The 24,179-nt window shown below is 34.6% G+C and overlaps 1 protein-coding gene across 9 annotated transcripts in view; it reads right to left on the bottom strand.

The window, feature by feature from the left end:
* Positions 1-903: 903 nt before the first annotated feature.
* The window catches only part of LOC123547512 (uncharacterized), a 38,550-nt gene continuing 15,274 nt past the window's right edge, over positions 904-24,179 (bottom strand). For 8 of the 9 annotated variants that reach the window (XM_045334676.2, XM_053551764.1, XM_045334682.2 and 5 more), the window contains 8 exons: positions 19,785-20,787; positions 17,753-17,932; positions 10,592-10,645; positions 8,115-8,198; positions 6,746-6,875; positions 5,654-5,849; positions 3,172-3,360; positions 904-2,612 (listed from right to left, as the gene is read on the bottom strand). In XM_045334676.2, coding sequence (XP_045190611.2) covers positions 2,328-2,612; positions 3,172-3,360; positions 5,654-5,849; positions 6,746-6,875; positions 8,115-8,198; positions 10,592-10,645; positions 17,753-17,932; positions 19,785-20,787 — 2,121 coding nt within the window. In that variant the 3' untranslated portion in view covers positions 904-2,327. The remainder of the gene's footprint in view (positions 2,613-3,171; positions 3,361-5,653; positions 5,850-6,745; positions 6,876-8,114; positions 8,199-10,591; positions 10,646-17,752; positions 17,933-19,784; positions 20,788-24,179) is intronic. The other variant, XM_045334685.2, reaches the window with a different exon arrangement.

The raw sequence follows: 24,179 nt of genomic DNA on the forward strand, positions 1-24,179 counted from the left end.
TCAAAGGGTGGGCTCCACATGTTGCCCGTTGGCATCTAGTGTATATTTACATTTTTCATTCATTTTCTATTTCTTTATGTATTAGAAAGAAAAGGGGTTGAAGAGAAGAAGTAGGTTAGCCTTTTAGAAATAACTTTAATTAGGTTTTTGCCTTCAAGGGATAACCTCTCCCCTTCTGCTTGTTCTGCACTTTGTAAAATTGTTCCCTAAATGACTTTTACAAATATTTGGCATAATACTTTTTTTGACTCCCTCTTGAATAAAAAAAAATATTTGTATGCAAGATGATATTCTAGTACTCTTGTTGCAAACATGTTCAAATAGATACACTTGAAACCAGTGTTCATTAATCCAAATAATCAGTGGAGTCTCTGTGGCCGCAAACTTTGAATCACCTGATCACCTGTCCCTCTCTTCTGTGGGTTCAAGCCCTGCTCAAGTCATCATGTGAGGAGCTTGCTTGCAGAATGTCAATGGTTCAAGGTGCCTACCCATGTCTATAATACCCTTAGGGAGACCTTAGGTCTTCCTTCCCCCAAACACAAGGAGCCTCCGTGGCCAAGTGGTTAAGGTTCCCCGACTTCAAATCACTTGCCCCTCACCAATGTTGGTTTGACCCTCGCTCGGTGCATTGACTTCTTCATGTGAGGAAGCCATCCAGCTGGCTTAAGGAAGGTCTGTTTTTCTACCCAGGTGCCCACTTGTTATGAAATAATGCACAGTAGGACAGTCCTGTTGTCTTCCTCCACCATCAAAAACAGAAAAGTCCTCATATGATACAATTGTGTCGGCATGAGGCTAAACCCAACAGAAACAAACACCACAACATTCATCTTTAGCACCTTAGAACCCAACAAGCAAACACTTGATGTACCTACGGTCAAGGATAATTCAGACAAACAGTAAAATACCAAATGCTTTTATTGTTTAAAGCTATGTAAAGAAAAGTCATAAATATAGTACTTGAGAACACAATATTTCAGTTATGGAAATAAATGCATGAATTTTGTCCTTGATTGCACAAGCTTTGCATTTGTAAGAAGACTTGGATGCAAAAATGTCTTTTTCTCATTATGCATTAGCCCATACTACAGTACTAGTTTGCCATCTGCATTAAACCTTATCATGCTGGACACGACTGAGCCTGCCTTTGTGACCAGTGTAGATCAAGATAAACCTGCACATCTGATCATGTTCTGCACTGTTCGCTATTCAGTCAGTATCTTTTTGGTAAGCACCCCTTTTAACTGTTAATGGTACTGCCCAAATTGAAATATGGACAAGTCCATTATAGGAATTTAGCAGGGTAAGGGTTAAACTTTTAGATATGAAATCAAAGAAACAACGAGTTTTTGGAATAAAAAAAGAAAAATACTTCTAAATTTAGTTTTGAAATAAAAAAACAGCTAAATTTTGACACTGAAATTGCAACATGAATTAAGTTGTATGATGAACTCTCAACTAAAGTTGTTTTATCAGATATATTTTATCTTACTTCTACATAACATTTACCGGTAATGTTTGATAAAGGCTTCTGCCAGCAGAAATCATTTGTCATCGATGGTTTCATTTTTTTGCAAACAAGCATAGCCTCAGGTATGCTTTTATGCCATTTTGCACACCAAGATCTGTTTCATTTTTTTTTCTGGAAATTTGTTTGAAAATAGTTTATGGTACTACACAACTTCGCATATAAAAAACAAACTTGTTTCAGAAATGCACTTCTGGAATTGCTTTAAGATGTTTTATTTCAACCATCTATTTTCCTGAGGTGGACTAAATCACCCTTTTATTTATCCATAAAATGTGGTCAGTTTAAATTTTCGGGCATGAAATTTTGTGATTTTGGCTAAAACTTATTTCATATACAATTGAACTTCGTTCACTCGTACTTTGATTATTCGAATGCCACCGTTTGCTCAAAGTCATTGTTAGGTCCCAGCAAATATCTCTATATAATGTATAATTTTTTTATAGCTCGAAGTACCGATAACTTGAACAAATTTTGCCAGTGCCCCGAGTTTGAGTGAGCGAAGTTCGACTGTAGATATGAAAATTTGTGAGGTAACATGGTCTAATTTGTTGTTGGGGATTATTATTTCATGGACTAACGCAATCACAAAATCCATGGAAATAAATCCCCACAAGTACTGATAATTTTCCAGTTAGTAAGTTCATATTTCATCTCTAAGCTACTAAACTAATTTCAAAAGCATAAGTTGTAGGAAAGTGAATGGGGTATTTTGTTATTTTGTCTAACGGGGTAAAGATGAGTCTTCCAGCGGGAAGGATGTTGTCTGGATAGAGTCTTTAAGAACCGACGGGCACTATGTTTCAACAATGCCTTTTTGCACACAAGGTCCATTATTTGCCTGGACTAATGCTGGCCACAGAAAATTCCTGATCATCACAGACTGAACGTCCGAGCTTTCATCACGTATGTGAATTTCATTGTTAAAAACACGAGAATCGTAGACTATCACAAATGGCGGTCTCTGTACACTGAGCCCCCAGGCTGAATGTATACAGTTTGTCATGTATTGTTTTAGTCCTTCACATGACTTCAAGCATGGGTAGTCGTATAATGTGGCAAATATCTGCGAGCTTACTTCCTGCAATGTAATAAATATTCTCATTTGTTACATAATGTGGCAATTATCTAAGTTTCCTGTGACGTAAAATGTTGGAACTTACTTCTTGTAATGTAAAACAAGTACATTTGTCATAATATGGCAAATATCTGGGAGCTTACTTTACGTTATGTAAAACATAATTATACATTTGTTTCATAATATGGCAAATGCATGGAAGCTTAGTACTTTTAATGTAAAATAAGAACATTTGTTTAAAAATGTGGCAGATTTCTGTTATGTAAACATATACATTTGTTACATAAGGTGGCGACCACCTCAGAGCTTACTTATTTGGGTGGTGGGGGTGCAGGTTAGTTCCCAAAATGTAAAACAAATTACCGGTATGCGGGGGCTTACTTCCTGTAATATGAAACATATACATTTACGAAGTGTATTGACAGTCATAAAAAAAATTGAAATACTGTTGTGAAATGGCATTATATAGGTATCAAACAAGCAAAACAGTTCATAACTGACTTCTTTTAAATATGTCTTTCTTTTTATTATCATCTGAAATTTTTACCCGATATGTTCTCACCTGAACACACTGTGAGATTTCAAATCTTTGTGAAGCTTTACACAAGTAGTCCTCAATGTGCTGCTCCATCTCCATGGCAACAGGGTCACTAGGTGTCACCATGGGAGCATTTGGTACTGGCAGTTTGAGGGTGTGTCTGAGTTTTCCTCTCAGCTCTTGTATCATCTGCTGAACTGAACGAAATGCCAGCTGGAACACAACAAACAAGAGTGCCAGAATGTCACAATATACGCCCGTCACAGCAAATTTCTTTACTCTAGCTGCTGTATTGCAAATGAATTTTAATTTTGTGGTTGTTTAGTAATCATTTTAAGTATTTTGTTTTCCTAAGTCCACAAAAAAAATTCCTTACCAGGTAGAGAGACCTTAAAATACACCTAAAATTTGAAAATTTGTAAGTAACATCTATGTTGTACCACAGAAAAGTGGTCTTGGTTTTTCCCTATGGTCAATTATAAAAGTTACAATGTAAGTTTTTTATAGTAACAACTAAGGGAAGTTAATCCTAAAAAAAAAAAAAAAAAAAAAAAAAAAAAAAAAAAAAAATCCAAAAAAAAAATACACAAAAGTCTCCACCAAGTAGAGATTGGTCAAAATACACCTCAAAATTGGATGTAGCATGCATGTTGTACTACAGAAAAGTGGTCTCGATTTTTCCCTACGACTAGTAATGAAGAAGTTACAATATAAGCTATTTATAGTAACAACAAAGGGAAGTAGTTCTAAAGAAAGGAACTGTGCATAACACTTCCTCTCATGATGGTGTATAATTGTGCCAAGTTACATCAAATCCCTCCATGCATGAAGAAGAAATGCTTCAGACAAAGTCATTCTTGTATCTGACCTTTGGCCTCTAAGTGTGACCTTGACCTTTGACCTAGGGACCTGGTTCTTGCGCATGACACTCCGCCTCGTGGTGGTGAACATTTGTGCAAAGTTATATCAAAATCCCTCTATGCATGAAGAAGAAATGCTCCGGACAAGGTTTTCATTCTTGTATCCTTTGACCTCTAAGTGTGACCTTGACCTTAGACCTAGGGACCTGATTCTTGCGCCTGACACTCCGCCTCGTGGTGGTGAACATTTGTGCCAAATTATATCAAAATTCCTCCATGCATGAAGAAGATATGCTCCGGACAAAGTTTTCTTTCTTGTATCATTTGACCTCTAAGTGTGACCTTGACATTAGACCTAGGGACCTGGTTCTTGCGCATGACACTCCGTCTCATGATGATGAACAATTGTGCCAACTTTCATCAAAATCCCTCCATGCATGAAGAAGATATGCTCCGGACAGTCATTCTTGAATTTGACCTTTGACCTCTAAGTGTGACCTTGACCTTAGACCTAGGGACCTGGTTTTTGCGCATGACACTCTGTCTCATGATGGTGAACAACTGTGCCAAGTTTCATCAAAATCCCTTCATGCATGTAGAAGATATGCTCCGGACAAAGTCTGTGGACGCCGCCCGCCCGCCAGGGGCGTTCCCATAATACGTCCCGTTTTTCAAACGGGCATATAAAAAGGGTGTTTGTAAAACATGGAGGAGACACTGTGAAAATGGGAAGATCTATTATTTTTTAACATATTAATTTAAATTGTTATGTTTTGATTGAACATCCTGAAACTACTTCCTATAATCAAAGAAAGTCATAAAATGTAAGATCTGAACTTTAGTTTACTAAATGTGTACTAGTACTTATTTTTATGAAGTTCACTTTTGTTGGGATTGAGAAGAATGATGTCAAAATTGTATGACACATGTCCCCTGAAAAAAAAGGGGCCAACAGTAAACAAAAATCTGGCATGAAATTCACAACAACATGTGTACGCCTTCCTTATGTTTATGACAGATACTAAGTTCCATTTGAATTAGATGGAAATTGTAGGAGTTAAGTAAACATGGTACAAATTAGTCCAAAAGGGGCGTAACCCCCCAAAATAATCATTGAATAAGAAACTCCTGTTAGTATTCACATGTCCACTTTATGTAAATGATGAACTGCAAGTTTCATTCAAACTGGATGAAAACTGTAAGAGGAATCAAGTACACAAGAGAATTTGAAGGTTAGACAATTTAAACTCTATATGTGGTGGGATGTATGCAAAAATCTTTAAGAAAAATTTCTTTAAGTTAACTGGTAACAGAGTGCAAAATGTTTACAATGAGAATTTAAGCATGCATTCAGTATTATTTTGCTGACATATAGAAGCTATATCAGATAGTGCAAGCTTCAGAAAACTAAGCTATGTTATTATTTGAGAACAGTATTTTTAAAGGGGGACTAATTTTTGTTGATTTTGGAGTTATGTTAATAATGAAATTAAATTGCAATGACTTATTGAAGTTTCCGATAAGTTTATCTCCCCACAGAAGAGCCAGCCGACAAATTGTTGGTTTTAAAATAAAAAATACCAGGTGAAAGGCCACTAAATGTTGAAATGTATCAGTTACGAAAGACAACACTTAACAAAACTTACAACAACAACAGAGAAAAGTATTTTTCCTTTCAAGGAGTGGACTTCTTTTAATTCTGGCAGGTTATTCAGTGCTTGTAACGCCTGTTCTCGGTCATTAGAATAAAGGTTTCTAAATGCAGCAATGAGGTCTCGCACCCTGTTGGCAGCACCTTGATCACTGGCTGGTGTTTGTATCTGTAACTGAAGCTCTGATATTCTGTAATGTAGGGGGAAAAAATGAGATGGTAAAGCACTATCAAAACTCTCACATAATTGGTATAAGTAACCTATGTCTTGCTCATCTAGAGCCTACATTTATTTTGGAAGAATAATTTTGGTAATTCATACCATATTTTTCTGCAATATTGTTCAAAATAAGATAATTGTGTCAATGATTCAAATACTGTCTAAAGTACCAGTAGACTTCAATATGTTGTCGCATCTCTATGGCAGCAGGGTTACTAGGTGCAAACAAAGGAAAATGTATTTTTCTTGATCTGGCATGCCCAGAACGAAACCTGTTTTCCTTAATCTAGCATGCTCATAAGCACCATTATTTTAACTTTAACATGCCCTTACAAAGGTAGTCTGAGCACTGTTTTTTTTTTTTTTTCTCTCAACCAAGCATGTCACACATGATGATACTTGACTAAACACTTTTCTTGACCTAGTGTTCCATGTACTAACTACTTAGAAAAGCTTTGTTGTTCGTGATTTAGCATACCCCTACAGTATTACCGGTACCTACTGTATTTCTCAGTCAAGCAGTACTTTATAAGCACTTTTCTTTTACCTCTACATTCTTGTAGCCGGCATGCTCAGCTCAGTAGGGATAGCGCAGATCTACGATTGTTAGTTCAATCCCCGGGTGAGGCATATGTTCTCTGTGATGATTTGGTAGAAGACTTTATGTCTGAAATCATAAGTCCTCCACCTCCGATTCATGTGGGTAAGTTGGCAGTTACTTGTGGAGAACAGGTTTGTCCTGGTACAGAATGCAGATACTCTGGTTAGGTTAAGTATCTGCCATTACATAACTGAAATACAGTTGAAAAACTGCGTTAAACTCAAAACAAACAAATTCTACATTGCTGAACCTACAAGGATACCTACTTGGCTAAACACTGTTTTTCTCGCTCTTGCAAATGCTTCACCATTTCCTGACTTTTCTCTAACTGTCCACGAAGAATGTGCAGCTCGTGTTCCATAGCTTTCTGTTCATCACCAAGATTGATCATCTTACCTTAAATGAAATAATAAAGACTCTCTCATCTTTTATTTTGCAATACAATCGAACTTCGTTTGCTCAAACTCGAGGGGACCAGCTAAATTTGTTCAAATTATTGGTAGTTTGAGCTGTTGAAATTTATAGATTTAATAATACAGGGATTTTGCCAGGAACTGACAATGAAGAGCGATTTAGGATTGTGTTTGAATTATCAGAGTTCGAGTGAACGAAGTCTGACTGTATTTAAAGGTAGCATCACAATATACATGTAGCAAAAAATCTACAGACGTTATAACTTCCTAATTTTATTCGGTCAGTAAATTTTAAAAGCCATTCTTCATCTTTGACATCAGAGGATTAAATTCTATTAAAGACATTTATCCACCAAGCACTGCCATTATTAAAGAAACTAAAGACGGGAATGGTGGTCTAGTGGTATTGCCCGCTCAACCTCGAGGTCGTAGGTTCGAGCTCTACTGAAGTCATTACCATGCCTTCATATATGACACCAGTTCTGTCACAAGCAAGCTAAAATGAATTAGTATTAAGTTAAGAAATCTATCCACCACTCTTCAGTAATCCTGTATACGCCATTGAAAAATCATTGCAGTTTACCCATTATGTACAGTTGTGAATGACCAAGGTCACAGACGGATACTTTTTGAAGTCCACATAGACATAATTGTTTATTGCAATAAACAATTGAAAGATAGAATAATTTGTTCTGCCATATATCCAGAATAGATATATATATTGAAGTGAAACATATATAATTTTTTAATAAAAGAAATTTAATTTTCAGTGAATTGGCCATCACAATTTTCGTTGCAAAACAAGCAAATTCAGTGAATTGGTACCCACCTACAATCTTATCCCTTCTCTTTCAGAGAGGGATAAAATTGTAATAAAATGAAATCATAAAAAATACTCTGCAAAATTTATATGGCCATACAGAAATAGAACAATTCTTTTACCAAACGGATTTTAACAGGTATTAACAAAACGCAATAACTGTGGCCTTTATTTACTAATACCGGATCAACCCATAATAATGAAAAAGGGAATCAGGTGGACACATTACATGACAAATATCTTATATTGCAAAACCGATATAGGTAAGTGGCGTGGTCTTGAACCCATTTTTTCACAGACTGAGAAATGTCTGTTTCTTTGTTCTTGAATTCTAAATAATTAAGGCATAAAACTAGAGTGAGGTTTATCTATTTTTAAAACAATGGCTTCAAGCTTACTTACCAATACGTACTGGAAGACTTCCGTGCAGACTGGTACCAGACTGTCGAAACGTTTGCCCAATATGAATGATAGATGGTCGTGTTCCTGAAAAAAAAATAGTATTCATAAATAAATTTTATGTTTTTTTTTTTTTTCAGGAACTTTTTTTCTTTATCAGTCATCAACAGAAAGATAAATGTTGTCGGCAAGAAATAGTATTGTAAAAGTAGCTGCAGCTGTTGTTATAAGTATCTGAAATACTGGTATATCAGTCCTGAAACTTGCTTATACTCCTGGACAGCTCATTTATTTCCCCTTTTTGGTAAGAAAAGGCTGATTTGGATAAAAACATATATTGTATTTAAAGAGAATTTTAATCAATTTCAAAACTATTTTGCCACATTTAAGAACTGTCTCATTCGGTGAAAATCGCATACACTAGTTTTTAATTTAATACTTTTACTGAATTCGAAATAGCCTAATAAATGTATGGCAATATCATTTTGATAATTAATTTTTTCTTCAAAACAAGAATTTGATTTTAATAGAGCATACATTTGTACAGCTCTTATAAAGAATTCAAAGACTGACATCCAACTTTTAAGACAAGATCTTGATGAAATATTTAATTTATAGAAAGTCTGAAAATTCCAAAAACGAGAAAAATATTTATTATTACCAGTAAGGTGCGTAAACTGTAGGAAAGGGGGGATTGAGGTTAAGAAGTAATAAAAATGTCTGGTGGGGGTATGTCATTCAAACCCAAAACTAAACACAATTACTGCTGCTGATATATAAAAGAGAGACTGAGAAACATACATATACAAGGTTTGAAGCATCCGCCATATAAATTGGTCAAATCTATACATGATTTTAAAACTACAAAATGTTTTACAAGTGTTTATATGATATGTAAAAATTGTCTTTAAGTGCAGCTGAAACTCAGTTATCTCGAATTCTGCAGGACTGACTGAAACTGATGCATATTGCAGATATTTTTAGCTGTTGCCATAGCCTCATGTTCATATATACATGTATATTTTATATAGATTTTGAGAGTACTTAGGAGTTTGAAATACATATTGTTCATAGTTTTTATTTATTTTATATCTGCAATGCAACATCAAGCCTTTATTTAGGGAACACATTTTTACACTGACATATTGAGAAGAATTTGACTAACAGGACCATTACCATAAAAAATCAACATAATCAAAGTTGCAGTATGTTGAATTTGATTTGAACGGTGTGAAATTATAAATATAATTGTTAAGAAGGAATGATGTGACTTGAAAAATTCTTCAAGATAGGTGGATTTTCAAGAAAATTGAGTTCGATATACCAATTTTCAACTATACTTCTGAAGCTTTAAAATAAAATAAAATCCTATATCAAACTAACAGTAACCAGGACCTGTAAAAGTTAAACAAAAACTAAACCTCTACCCAGCAAGCGTGACATATCAAGCCCACATTGGAAAATATTGTTCTCAAAACTGGCCTGACTTCACTTTAGCAAAGTTGACTATTTACTCCAGTCTGTGTGTCTGTCTGTGTGTGTGTGTGTGTGTGTGTCTGTCTGTCTGTCACAAAGCTTGTCCCCACTCTAAGTCGAACATTTCTCATCCGATCTTCACCAAACTTGAACAAAATGTGTTTGACCATAAGCCCTCGGCCAAGTTGGATAACTAGCCAAATACGCCCAGGCACTTTTGAATTATGGCCCTTCAATTACTGATTGAGTCCACTCGTCCAAGCCGTCTAACTGGGTCCATTCATCTAAGCCATCTAGAGAAAATAGACATTTTTCATAGGGGCAGTTGTGGGAGACATGCGCTTTTCTCAAAAGCATCTCTAGTATTTGCTCTGATATCATTTCTCATATCAGTTGAATGTCGGACTTAATACATCAAAAACAGTTCATAGATATTAGTCTATATATCAGTGCTTGGTGGGTATGTTTGACAAAATTGAAAAACTAATTCTACATATAAATCGTACAGTTTTACATCAAACACATACAGTTGACCTCATACATGCAGCCACCTGTATTAAGCAAATTCATTACTAAGCAACCACTTTAAATTCAATCCAAATATTTTCCCTTTATTAATTATTAATACATTATATTAAACTTTTTTTTCCTCATGTGACCAGGGACCACAACCGGCCCAAGCAGGTAAACTTGCCTGCAAAAGTATCTATTAAACAGCCATGTATAAAATTTCCCCCAGACATCATATTGAAAATATATACAATTAACCTTTCTAAAATAAATTCATAGTAGGCATACATGTACTGAATTATTCCTGCTCAATAATCATGCTTTTAATATACTAAATATGTACATTACATACTATTCCAAACCACAAGTTATGCATAAAAAAATACAATAATGTTAGTAGAAACTACAGCATATTTTTTATAAATATTTTATAAGCTCTATAACATTTCCCCTGCAACCATTTCGTACTGTACAAAGCCCGTGCATAAACAGACCTTCTGTGAATGATCTCCCTTTAAATTGTCGATGTCTGCGACTGGTGCTGCCCCCTAGTGACAAAACACAATATTATACAGTTTGATTAAAAGCAAAATGGTGATAAATAACTGATTATACCAGGGGCATAGCTTCCTATAGGCCGTGTGGGGGTGGGTGGGGGAGGGGTGGTCGGTAGGGGTAAATGGAAAACTAGAAACAAGATATGCCAAGAATAGACCATTCAGGCAGTGACTGTCAATTTGATTTGACTGGCTTTTTTGTTCAGAATCTAATCTTTATCATCTATATAGGTTAATACATGGGAACTCAGTGCCTTTTAGTGATAACGGCCTGGCAAGGTAATAATTGCTGGAAGGCTTTAGCCTGAGAGATATTATCTTCTTCCAGGTCCGTTTTCACGCAAAGGCACCACTGTCCCGTGCATCTACCTGTTTATAACATGTCTGCCTACAATATAAAAAGAAAAGTTTAGTGTTTCATTTTTATGGGTACTAGCATCTATATAAAAGTTTCCAGCCTTTATAGGCTTGTAGGTTCAAGTATTCCAGTTTTATTCATTTTTCAGAAATAAAATGCCTTTACAGTTGTACTTTGTTGCTTATAGTATTTTTTCATAAAAATTAATTCTTTCCATGAAAAAAAACATGACCTAATAATTCTTTAGATGATAAAATTAAAACTAAAATATGAGCTGTTTTGCCTCTATGAAATGTCACGACATCATTTCTGTTTCCCGAGCTTAAGTCAGAGCCAATATCGATAATGGCCCTGGGGCCAATAAGGATAATGTGATAATGCAACAAGCAATATGATAACAGGATAATTTCCAGCATATTTGTTACTATTTTAAGGCACGCATTAAATATAATTTATCAGTTAAAGTCATTTGGCTATTTTAAATGTTGTAACATGTAGATCAGTAGTCTAAGACTCTCCTGATTTTGACCATAAGTAGATTGACCCTTACAGAAGCAAGCCTCTGTGGCGTACATGCTGCGTATTTGCTATGTATATGCTGTGAACACAGTAGTACGCCAGAGGAGTACATTTTACATACACCGCATGCCGCGTACATGCCGCGTACTATTTCGACGAGAACACAACATGTACGCAGGAGGTCACTAGTACACTTCAAGTACGCAGCACAGACTCTGAAAATTTAAGGAGTACACTGCATGTACGCAGGAGGGACTTGTACAAGAAAATAGTACACAGCATGTACACCGCAGATACTTTGAAATTTGTGCAGTACACTTCATATACGCAGGAAAGACTTGTACAATTTCTTTTGGCATTTATACTTAGTTTTTTTTTTATAAGTTAAAGTCTGAAGTAAACTTCATATACGCGGGAGGAACTTGTTAATTTTCTTTTGGTGTTTATACTTTGAATTTTTTTTAGGTAAAAGTCTGAAGTACACTTCATGCAGGAAGGATTTGTACATTTTTTATTTTTTTTTGGAAGCAAGAACTTGATTTCCGAGTAACTTTTATCTTAATAGCATAGAATAGTTCAGATTACCGGTATTCTGAACAATGAAAATTTGCCAAACTATTTGCAATGATCAATTGTGAAACTTACATCTTGGTGATTTCTGAGCTGCACCTTGCATGCAGTGTAAAAATATATTCTTTTTCATTTTGAATTAATCCTGGAGCTTTCTAACTTGGATAATTGAAAAGCCTTATTTGAACTTCGTTGCATTACATTTTGTAATACATGAAATAATTACCAAGATAATGCCTCAACAGCGCCTGAATGAGAAGAATTAATAGCTCTCACTGTTATTTGAATACTCTTAAGCAAAACACCATTCTATCATGTTTTATAAAGGCTTTAATGCTCATTATGTTAACTCATTAAGGCCTCACCAAATTAAAAAGTTTTTCATCAGATTTGCCGCTCGTATATTTTCAGAACGTTTTTGGCTAATTGTGCTCGCCCCATTAGAAAAAAATCAATCCAAAATTGTTGGTGCACTACTTTTTACGCTTAAAAGTGTATAAATGCTTATATAATTCCAGTCCTAGATTGTTCTCAGATGGATTTTAATCAAAATAAATACATACTACACACACATCATCTATAATAAATCATAACACTTATATTTAGTTGCATTAAAGTTGTTTCCCCTTGATGCAGTTATGCCATTTTCTTCAAATGTTTACCAAATTACATGCTACAAAAATTGATTTATTTCATTGAAAAGTGGATGAAGAAAAGCATACTTATTTATTTGATAACATCAATCTACATTATTTTGGTAAGGGTAAATACTTATTGATGCATGTCACTTATCTTTTTTCTGTTTTTTCCTGTCCAAATGATCAGCATTTGCATACGAAAGTTGGTGGGGTTAGGAATTTACATTATCACAGCAGTTTTGCCACAAGAGTACACAGCATGTATGCAGCAGGAGTACACAGCATGTACGCCGCAGGACTCGGGCCAGGAGTACACAGCATGTACGCCGCAGGAGTACACAGCATGTACGCCGCAGGGGTAGTACACCTCAGGCTCATTTGCATGTGAAAAGTGTATGTGCCGCGTACATGCTGCGTACTATTTCCCACATACTAAATTCCTCCAGCATACATCCTGTGTACTATGTAGTCCACAGCATGTACGCAGCAAGTAGTATGCGGCAGAGCTCATTTGCATGTCAAAAGTGTACTACAAACGTACTATCGGTGTATGTGCAGTGTATATCCTGCGTACTATTTAAAGCCCTTGATTTCAGTACACATCATGTACACATCATATACGCTGTATGTACACAGCAAGAGTATGCAGCAGGCCTTTTTCTTCTGTAAGGGCGACTGTCATGAAGGGTTTGAAATAATCTAGACGTAAAGAATGATGTTTACGTTTACATTTAATTTTACCATAAGAATTTTAAGTGGTTAAATGTAACAGAATATTGGGTAGGCCTGATCTTTTTTTTTTAATTTTCAGTTGAAATTGTAAGAAAATACAATAAATCATACAATATTTAATGATAGGTGCAATAACCCAGTCTTTAAATCCGTTTAAAATGCATAAGTTTTAAGTGTTAAGTAAATATTAATCTTGGGAAATTATTTACGCTAAATTAACAAATAAATATCATTATAGCAGGAGGTCCATTCTTTGAGAAATTCGTAGCTGGAGGTTTACTGTTTAATTTATGACCACTTTTTAGCAATACAGCTACTTCTTTAATTAAGAATATACAGGTGGTATTGTGGATGAAAAATTTAAATCATTTCAATTATTGAAGTAACATTCACATTTTACAGACATACACAGTTTTCTTACTATGATGACTGGATAAGCAATTTAAATGATACTGACCTCGACCTCTAAAAGAATGGCCCCAAGATCAATAGGGGTCACCTACTATGTATGTCCAATCACCTGTTGAATTTCCAACATTCTGGGTCAAGCGGTTTTCAAGTTATGGATCAGAATTTTCTGGCTCCTTTGACATTGACCTTTGATCGAGAGACCCCAAAATTTATATGGTCATCTACTCTGCATGTCCAATCATCCTATGAAGTTTTAACATTCTGGGTCAAATGGTTCTCAAGTTATTAATCGGAAACAGTTTTCCATGTTCTGGTCTCTGTGACCTTGACCTCCGAAAGAATGGCCTCAATATAAAAAGGAGTCATCTATTAGACATGTCCAATCAACCTATGAAGTTTCAACGTTTTGGGTCAGGTGGTTCTCAAGTTATGGATCAGAAACGGTTTTCCATGTTCTAGCCCCTGTGACATTGACCTTTGATCAAGTAACCCCAAAAATAATAGAGGTCATTTACTCTGTAAGTCCTATTACCTTATGAAGTTTGATGGTTCTAGGTCAAACGGTTCTCCAGTTATTGATCAGAAATGTAGTATGATGGATTCTAGCCCCTGCAACCTTGACCTTTGATTGAGTGAGCCAAAAAGCAATAGGGGGTCATCTACTGACACTGTTAACGTGTCCTTGGTATTAACCTCCACCTGTGATACAATGACATTTTGATGTCAAAACAATGTGATATCATATACAATTATTTAGGAAACAATGACCAACAATTTGAGCCGTGCCATGAGAAAATCAACATAGTAGCTTTGCGACCAACATGGATCCAGACCAGCCTGCGCATCCGCGCAGTCTGGTCAGGATCCATGCTGTTCGCTAACAGTTTCTCTAATTGCAATAGGCTTTGAAAGCGAACAGCATGGATCCTGACCAGACTGCACGGATGTGCAGGCTGGTCTGGATCCATGCTGGTTGCAAAGCCACTATGTTGGTTTTCTCATGGTGCAGCTCATTTATTTTTATCCGTCTCTAATTCACCTTCAAGATGTTGGATTTAATAATAAAACAATTGTTGTCTTTTAGGTTCAGTCAATATGAAGATTTATCAACCTTGAAAAAGTGATATCATCCTCAAGGCGTATATTCTTTTTCTTGGTCGATAAATCCTCTATCAACCTCACTTTTAGGCAACACAGTTGAAATAATTCTTTTGAATATTTTTCAGTACTTCCTTAACAAATACATTATTCAGCTGAAAGAATGCCGAAGTAAATGCCAGGTATATCTAAAAAATAATACGCTCCTAAAATTGAAAAGCATGGACAATTATCCTGAGCTGTCGCACATTTTGTCCGCATTAAGTCTGTTATAAGTAGTTTTGTTGACGTTTGGTGCATTCAGATTACACAGAATAAATACTATGGTCTCAAAAATATTCTATGCAAATAATAAATTTTTATTGTGCATTTTATTCACAATAGGATAATATACACTTAGTTTCCAAATGATAAACATAAATATTCTTAAGTAATTACAGGCATACTTAACCATTAATAATTTACCATTCGTTTGAATGATTTATTTCTTGTTATATTTCAGCTTAAAACTGTAAAGAGACAAGGCTGCAGATAATAAAATACAGTTAAATTTCTTGTATTTTATTACAAAATATTAATGTTTTACTGTGTGACTTACACAGTTACTGTAGACAACTGTCAAAAAAAAATTTACTAATTGTCGATAATGAAATTATTGTCTGAATGTCAAAAAAAAAATTACATATCCCTGATCTCAACTGATAATTCTCAAGTTTTTTTTAAAATGGGTCTGGTGCCTTATGGGGAAGGCAGAACATTGCGTGGTTCATACCAAACTGTTAATTTAGATACTGAAATGTGAACTAACAGCTTTAACATCAGTAGCTGAGTTGGTGTGAAGGAATGACTTATTTCCAGCTAAGCCCTGGCAGCCTTTAGTCTAGGCCAACACTGGAAATGGTGCCGGTTCAAATAAATCGCCCAGCACAGAATACTATTCAGGATCAGTTGCAACCACAATTCAAACCCAGATGGCTAGCACTGTAGTCCAGCCTGCCAACCACTGGGCAACTGACAAAACATTGTGTTTTTGGTGAAAGGTAAAGTCAAGAAATAATGAATATATATCACATTTTTTATTGTATTTTTAAATAGATAAATGAATAGTGCCTAATTTGTGAAAAAAAAATTAGAAAGAAATGAAGTCTTGAGGTGATTATCGAGACATCTTTTGAAGTGTTTATGATCATATTTTCAATAAACAATATACAATGTAGCATTCATATTAAGGTAATTAGTATGACCAAGGCCATTCTTGTAATTATGTCATTTAAATGAACTTTTGTCGCCCGCAAACATATTTATATAATTTTTATTGTATCCACATTTTTAGGTCTGTTTGTTACGTTTATTTACAGTTTTTCACAGTTTGTAACAAAAGTCAGTTAAGGTTAAAAAGTATATCATCAAACTACAGTCCTGTGTTCCCAGGATAGGGTTTTAACTCAGAACTAAGGGTGAGGTAACCCCGAAAGAAACCTAGAGAGTTGAAGACAGAGGTGCTGGGCCATTGGCACTCTCTTAACGAACCACAGCACCATGCAATATCACTATGACTACAACCACGAACGATAAGAAGAAGATCAAACTACAGTCATATTTAGTAAACCAACAATATCTTTACCAATAATCTAGTTATACAGTACAGTGTCTTTTACCACTGGATACTAAAATATTCTCAAAATGTTGTCCCCCTTTAAATATGAGAAATAAAAGTAAGCAGTTGCTGAAAACTACGTTAAAGGCACTGACATGAAAAAATTATTTTTCTTTAATATTGAAGTTTGGTCAATTATTATGAACATTAGAATATGAGTTTTTGTTTCTAAACCATTTTAAATTATGCCAAATCAAGAAAAAATGTTGACCGCATCGGAAATCGAACCCGGACCGCCGTAATACGTAATAAGATTTATGTAGTAATGTCCGCAAAAGTCAACAGAGTAATGAGATTAATTGTAGATTAATTAGAGATTAATTAGAGATTAATTACTTATTACTTAAACCTGGATTTAATACTTGTCATGCATGATACTTGACAACTTAAACAGAAATTGTTATTTTTAGGAATTAAACATTTAATATTTAAAGGGTTTAATTTTTTGTTGTTGTAAGAGCTTAAAGCATTACTAAGCATATTTTCTTTACACTCTGTCGGTTCTGTCATTCGATAAAATACCAGTAAGTGTGAATGAACTTCATTACACGTTGTTTGTCTGTGTTTTCTTTTACAGTGTATGTAATTTTTGGAAAAATGTATCACTACTATTTGTTGTAGAAAATAAAAATAAAATATCTAATTTGTCCATTTCCTGTAATTATAACAAAACGAATTTCCACGAAAAACACATTAACTTAGTCAAAAAAGGGAGATAATACGGTAAAGACATTCTTGGTTTAAACAATATTTATTTTCCAAATATTTATCATACAAACATCTATCAATATGATAGGATTGAGGAGTAAGCTAAAAGCTTGTATTAAAACCTCCTTAGACATTCTTAATCAGGAGGTTTATATTTAGTTTATTGGTTGTGATTAAAAGTTGATAAATGAAACATGGCCTGCAAATTTATCAAGAATGTGGTCAGTTTCATTACGGTATGTAAGAGTTTCAGTACTTATAATTCTCAAATACTTCTTTGTGCAAGTAAGACATTACATAAGTGGTATCAAATGCAGCAATGTCTGTTATATATTTTCAAGCTATTTATTTTCTCATTTATTTCATTTTCATCAGCATAAAATTATAAACTGAAATCTAAGTCTCACCTGATGAAGTTTTATTTGAAAGGAATCCATTAATGCCTGAGACACTGCGTAAACGTTCTTTATACATGACCGGGGACACTGTATCCTCGTCACTGGAAACAAACACATCTTCTTCCTCCTCTTCTGTCAAAGCATCTTCATCTATGACCTCCTTCAACAGTTGTAGAACAACGCCATATCCTAAATATACAAGCAATAATGCAATAACCTACTTATTTATTTAAGTCAGATTCAAAATTACCTTTCTGGAAATTATTTTGCACCTGTTAATGCATCAATGAATATCTTGTAACCAAAAAGGATGTACTTTGTAGCCAGTAACCTTTTTAGCTTTTCTAAATCTAAAAAAAAATATCTATGAGCTATTGTTGTCACTTGATCTTCTGTGTCAGCATTGGTTAAAAATTTGTTTAAGTCCACCTTTTCTCAAAAGCTATAAGAGCTACAGCTTTGAAACTTTGCATACTTGTTTATCATCATTAGGTGACTATGCAGGCCAAGAACCATAACACGATATATAATCTGATTTTCTTGGTTAAAAGTTTTGTTTTTCAGGTCCACTTTTTGCACACTTATTTATCATCATTAGATTTGTAAGTAGACCAAGAAACATAACTCTAACCTGCACACTCAGAGAAAATTTGAATTTTTGGGTTAAAACTTCTAAGTTTAGGTCCACTTTACTCGAACACTATAAGAACACTAGCTTTGAAACTTTGCAGACTTGTTTATCAACCTTTGCGAAGAGCCATATGTCGGATATGCATTTTGTCTCAATTCATGGCCCTTTATGTACTTAGAAAATTTAAATTTCTTTTTATTTAGGTCCATTTTTCTTGAATTCTATAAGAGCTTTAGCTTTGAAACTTTCCACACTTGTTTATTAGCATTACAAACTTTTAATAATATGTAGGTCATTAAAGATCATAATGGCGACTTTCTAATGTTGATGATGGAAGAAGATCCCAGTTGCCTCTCCTTGCATTATTTCATTATGGACGGGCACCTGGGTAGAACCACCAACCTTCCATAAGCCAGCTGGATGGCTTCCTCTCATAAAAAAATTCAATGCCCCGAGTGAGGCTCGAACCCGAAGTCAGTGACCTTAACCACTAGGCCACAAAGGCCCCCTTATATGTAATAGAGGTCAATATCTAGATTGCATATTTAGTATGTACTTATTCAATAATTTGTCTCACATGAACCGGAGGTGCAATAATCTTGGTTTTCTTCAAACATCTGATTAAAACCGGATAAGCGAAGATGTTATAATCATTTAAGAAGATTATCAAATTCGAAAGAAATAGTTCCAGATGACACATTAGTAAGCATTGGATTTTTTCCCTATGACTGAAAAAATCTTGTGTATTCTTTGATTTATATCTATTATCATGAAAACAATACTTCCTGCAGTTGTATCTATGATACAGGGGGTATGAATGTATAAAGTTTCTTTCTTTCAAAAATACATTTAGTTTGTAAAGAATACAGTCTGGGGAAAAAACATGAAATTTAAGGCTTACTAAATGCTTTGTTTTGTAAATTAATGATAAAATATGAGGCTGTTATCTAATAATTGGCATGTCTCTATGAAACTGTTCTTTGTAAGATCATATTTGCAGCCTAGCAATTTTTGATCTGGTCTCATACAGGTTCACATATGAAGTTCAGAAAATGGCACCTTTTCAAATGCTTTCAGTTAGACAGAATCATGCAGCACTTGATAGTATCTGTTGTGACCATGAGGTAAGAAAATGCAAAATTTTGTCACTCAAGTTATATTGTGGCCATGGATACTAACTTGTGAGAATGAGATTCTATCTCGTGTTCACAAGACACTTACTTGTGAGAACAAGATAGTAACTCATGGCCTTGAGCTAGTATCTTGTGGCAACAAAATAGTATCTCATTCCTATCTCATAGCCATGTCAGAGATTAAAAAGACACACAAACAGTTGTCCCCTTGGAGCTTCCATATGATACTGAAAGTTAATGGAGCTCAAAACATGAGATTATGATAAGATAAACATACCTTGCGAGAACTCCTTTAAGCTTACAGATAAAAACTGCTGTTCTGTATTGTCCGTTTTGCTAATTTTTCTCAACTCTGTGTCATGGAACAGCACAATTTTGTCATATTCTATTCTCTTTTCTAGAACATGGATGAATTTCTTCAAATACTGGTTTGATATTGCTGGTTCAACCAAATTGAACAAAGTTCGGTTTTTGATAATTCGCTCTTGAACGTCATCCCGTCTAATCTGCATTAGACGGTGATGGCTCGATGACGATGGAGCTGGTCCCCAGATAACGGAACTTCCTGTTGGATGTTTTGCCGACAGATTTAGTTCTTCAAGTTTCTGTAAAGCAGCGCGATACTGGTGAACCACTTTCTCAACTTCGATCTTAAAAGCGTCATGTAAGTTCATTAGAGTACTTTCAGATGATTCTACTAATCCATGGCGACCAAGATGTCGAAGGCACTTATCCAGTTCCAGTTTCCGCATGCGGACAAATCGTCTGATATTTGGTTCAACCCACGTAATTACACGAAGAATGCTTCTACAGGATGGATAAACACTGTTGGAATTTTTTTCATGTTTATTATTCAAACCCGACTGCCTTGCAAAGAGTGCGACAAGCTTTTGTAGAAACTGGTCGATCTGAAGTTCCTCTTTCGGAAAATCAGCAGGATTTTCCGTAGTTTCATACAACTTCACATATAATGCTTCAAGAATATTGAGACTCTGTGGCAAAGAATCATGCAACACGTCTAACGGAACTTCGTGTAAAATGCTGCTCAAGGTTACACAATTTAGCCGCCGAATAAGTGACGCACATTCATTGTACTTCTTTGTTTCAAACAATAAGGCTACTTTTCTCAGAGCAAATGTATCTGTTATATCAGCAGCGTCAATTGTTAAAGAATCGTCGACAAATGACTCCGCCCATCTTACATTCCTCCATATTTTATGAACTGGCTGCCGTGGAACCTTCTCTGGTTTAATTCTATCCATCTTGCTTCCTAAACTATTCTGAAAATTAAAAAAAATCAGTTAAATTAACATTACTTCACTTTTTTCCCCAACTTTCCCCAATTTCATTCAGAAGGAATACGGTACAAACAGACATTAGTTTGTTAGATTTGATTGTCTTTTTTGTAATTTTATTTTTCAGCTGTACTCTGAGATCATAAAAGGACCCTAAACCTCTTTTTTGAGATTACAGCAGATTTCCAAGCCGCATGGTTGTGTCAATGAAAAAAAATCAAAATGAAATCATGTCTACCAGTACTTTACGTGATATTTCCTACATGCCATTAATAACATACAACATTGAAATCATTTAATTAAAAGTTCAATGTATCAATTTTTTGTAGATTTCACAGTTGTGTTAATCCTAATGAATATAAAAACCAATTACAACTTTTCATTTCACTTATCTTACCTACAAATTAATGTCCCTGAAAAACAGCCATTTTGGGTTGAAACATTACAGAATTTTATGTCAACAAAGTAAAAACATTTTGCAGAATCTATACAATGCAAATAAATTGTTTTCACTTCAAACACATTAAATTTTATCAAAAAAACTTAACGATGATTAAAACATTGTTAACTTTTTAATGACTTACAGCTAGCTTACGCTTGTTGCAATTTTAAATTTTGCCAACAAAAATTTTTTAAAGCCCGCAATTTTTTAATGACAGTAACTGTTGCCGTTCACATGTCTCGAAAACAAGCATGACATCTGTAGGTTTTAATTTCCTTTTCTTATTAAAGTTTATTATGAGAAATCATCGACATCTGTCAAACAAATTTTTTCCCATAATTCTGCATCTCTGTACATAAAAGTTTTAATACATTCCTTTTATTTCCAACAATTTTTTTGTATGTTAAAGAAAATTATTCATCAAAGACAGAAAATGCAAATTCATGCAAATTTTTTTCTACATGACAGACGACTGCATTTAAAAAGATGTGTTAAGTCAAATGCTGAACTACAATGCATCATGGTTTATGTTTTTGCACAAAGTCATCAACCAAACTTTCTTTACGTGAACAAAAATGTTGTTTGCTTTTATCCTCAAAAGTCACATAATAAAATTGATGAATTCTGCCGCACACCGAAAATATGTGGAATTGATGTATTTCATAATGTACACCTGTTCACTGCAAACATATTGGCCATAATTTGGTAGTTTACTTTTACGAATGACAATATTTGAAATACTGCAGGGCCTCGGCACCCAGAATGATGCTCTCATTATTTGATGTTAACTTGTTTTAACCGTCACAAATCCATTTCTTATCATAAGTAAACTGTGTCTAAATTTTCGTTGAAATAACATAGTTTATTACATGCTGGTCAGTGAATTATTGAAATATTAGAGTGAAGTATCCCTTATGAAAAACCTTCCCTATTGTCAGTGTGTGGTCAGTTTATGTCCAGTGTGTTTCCAGTCAATAATACTCTAAAATCCAGTTACTTGCCAGCCTATTTCCAGAGCTGACAATAAACTGATCCAGTGTGTTGCCACTTAATAACCATCATGTGTCCATGTGCTTGTCAGCTGATTTCCAGACCTGAAAACCAGCTGTAAAATTTAACTTCCAGTCTGCTGTCAGTTTATATACAGTTTGTTGTCAGTGATGTTTGTAATGACGTTTTAACAAAATTTCATTGATTTTTCATATAAAACTATTTGAAGGAGCTAAATTATATAGAGGTATCTGGAAATAAATGCTGACAACAATCTGGCAACAAACTGGTATGCAATGTCAATCTGGCAACACACTGGATACACAACTGACAACAAGCGGCTTTTTGGACTTTCCAGTCTGTTGTCCTTGTATTGTCAGTGCACAGCCAGTCAACTGGAAATATTTTTCTGACAACACACTGGCATATTGCCAGTGTGTTGTCATTGTATTGTCAGTGTATAGTCAGTCACAACATGCCAGGCTCTCTTACATGGACAAGAGAAACACTTTAGCAAACTGGAATCATTATTTAAAGTTTTAACTAAATTCCTTTATGCAGTACAAAGTTATGAGCACTTTATACATGAGTGTTTTTTTTGTTTGGGTTTTAACGCCGTTTTTCAACAGTATTTCAGTCATGTAACAGCGGGTATACATTAGTGTGGCAGATGGACTAGTTTTGTTTGTTTGTTTGGGTTTAATGCTGTTTTTCAACAGTATTTCAGTCATGTAACAGGGGGCAGTTAACCTAACCAGTGTTCCTGAATTCTGTACCAGTATAAACCTGTTCTCTGTAAGTAACTGCCAACTTCCCCACATGAATCAGAGGTGAGTGACTAATGATTTCAGACAATGTCATTTATCAAATAGTCACGGAGAACATAAGCCCCGTCCTAAGATCGAACACACGACCCCATGATCCGTAGATCGACGCTCTACCTACTGAGCTAAAGATGGACTAGTATCCCAATTTATCGCTTACTACTCAGTGTTACTAATTTTTTTTATTTCCCCCCCGGAAGATTGTCTTTATTACCATTGTATTGTCATAGCATTGTCAGTGTATGGGAAGTTTGTTTCCAGTTTAGTGTCAGTATATATTTTTTTCTATTTATCCTTATTAATGTTTAATATGAATTTTAATGTGACTTAAAACCTTCATTTGCTTGTGACTCAATTTTAATACAAATTCAGATTTGCAATATTTCAGTTATCAATAATATAATATTGAAACCAAAGGAAATTTGACAAAGATTATGGTAAATCTGCAAGTTTAATTTTACAGGGTAGCGAAAATACATGACTTTTAAAATTTCTGTATCTGTTTAGCAAAAATACTTGTTGCGGACAGAATCTGTGTTACAATGAAAACAAGTAACTGTATAATGATGAAAAAGTACCTTTACAATGTGCCCATCAGTGCTGGAAAACTATTGAAAACTGAAAATAGTTTTGGAGGGAAAAATGCAACACTTGGCCATTTTGATAAGGTGTCTTGTAATATTTGTTTTGTTGTGAAAATTGCTAAGATGGGTATGTTGCCAGTGTATTGCCATTGTGTAGCCAGTGTATTGTCAGAATCTGCTCTGAGTAAATTTATATCCAATGTACTGTCAGACAGACAGCCAATCCATACAATATTGTCATTTATGTAATTTTTATCTCGATTATTCAAAGAATAGAAGTTATTGGACATGCCCCTGTGTTTTTTTTTTGTTTTTTTTTTTTACAAAATTACAGATTGAAACTAATTACACACTTGTTCAATGTCATGACCTGACATGTACGAAGCAGGTCCCATAACTATACTTTTTTCCAAAATTAAGCCCCTTTTTCCACATAGCATTTTTTGCTTAAGTTTTTGTATGCAAGCTGGTATCTCAGTACTCATTCAATTCGATTATAGAAATTATGTTTTTTATTTCCAGTTTCTTGCCATTTTC

This window comes from Mercenaria mercenaria, chromosome 9 (genome assembly GCF_021730395.1).
Source record: "Mercenaria mercenaria strain notata chromosome 9, MADL_Memer_1, whole genome shotgun sequence".
In the NCBI taxonomy this organism is placed as follows: Eukaryota; Metazoa; Mollusca; class Bivalvia; order Venerida; family Veneridae; genus Mercenaria; species Mercenaria mercenaria.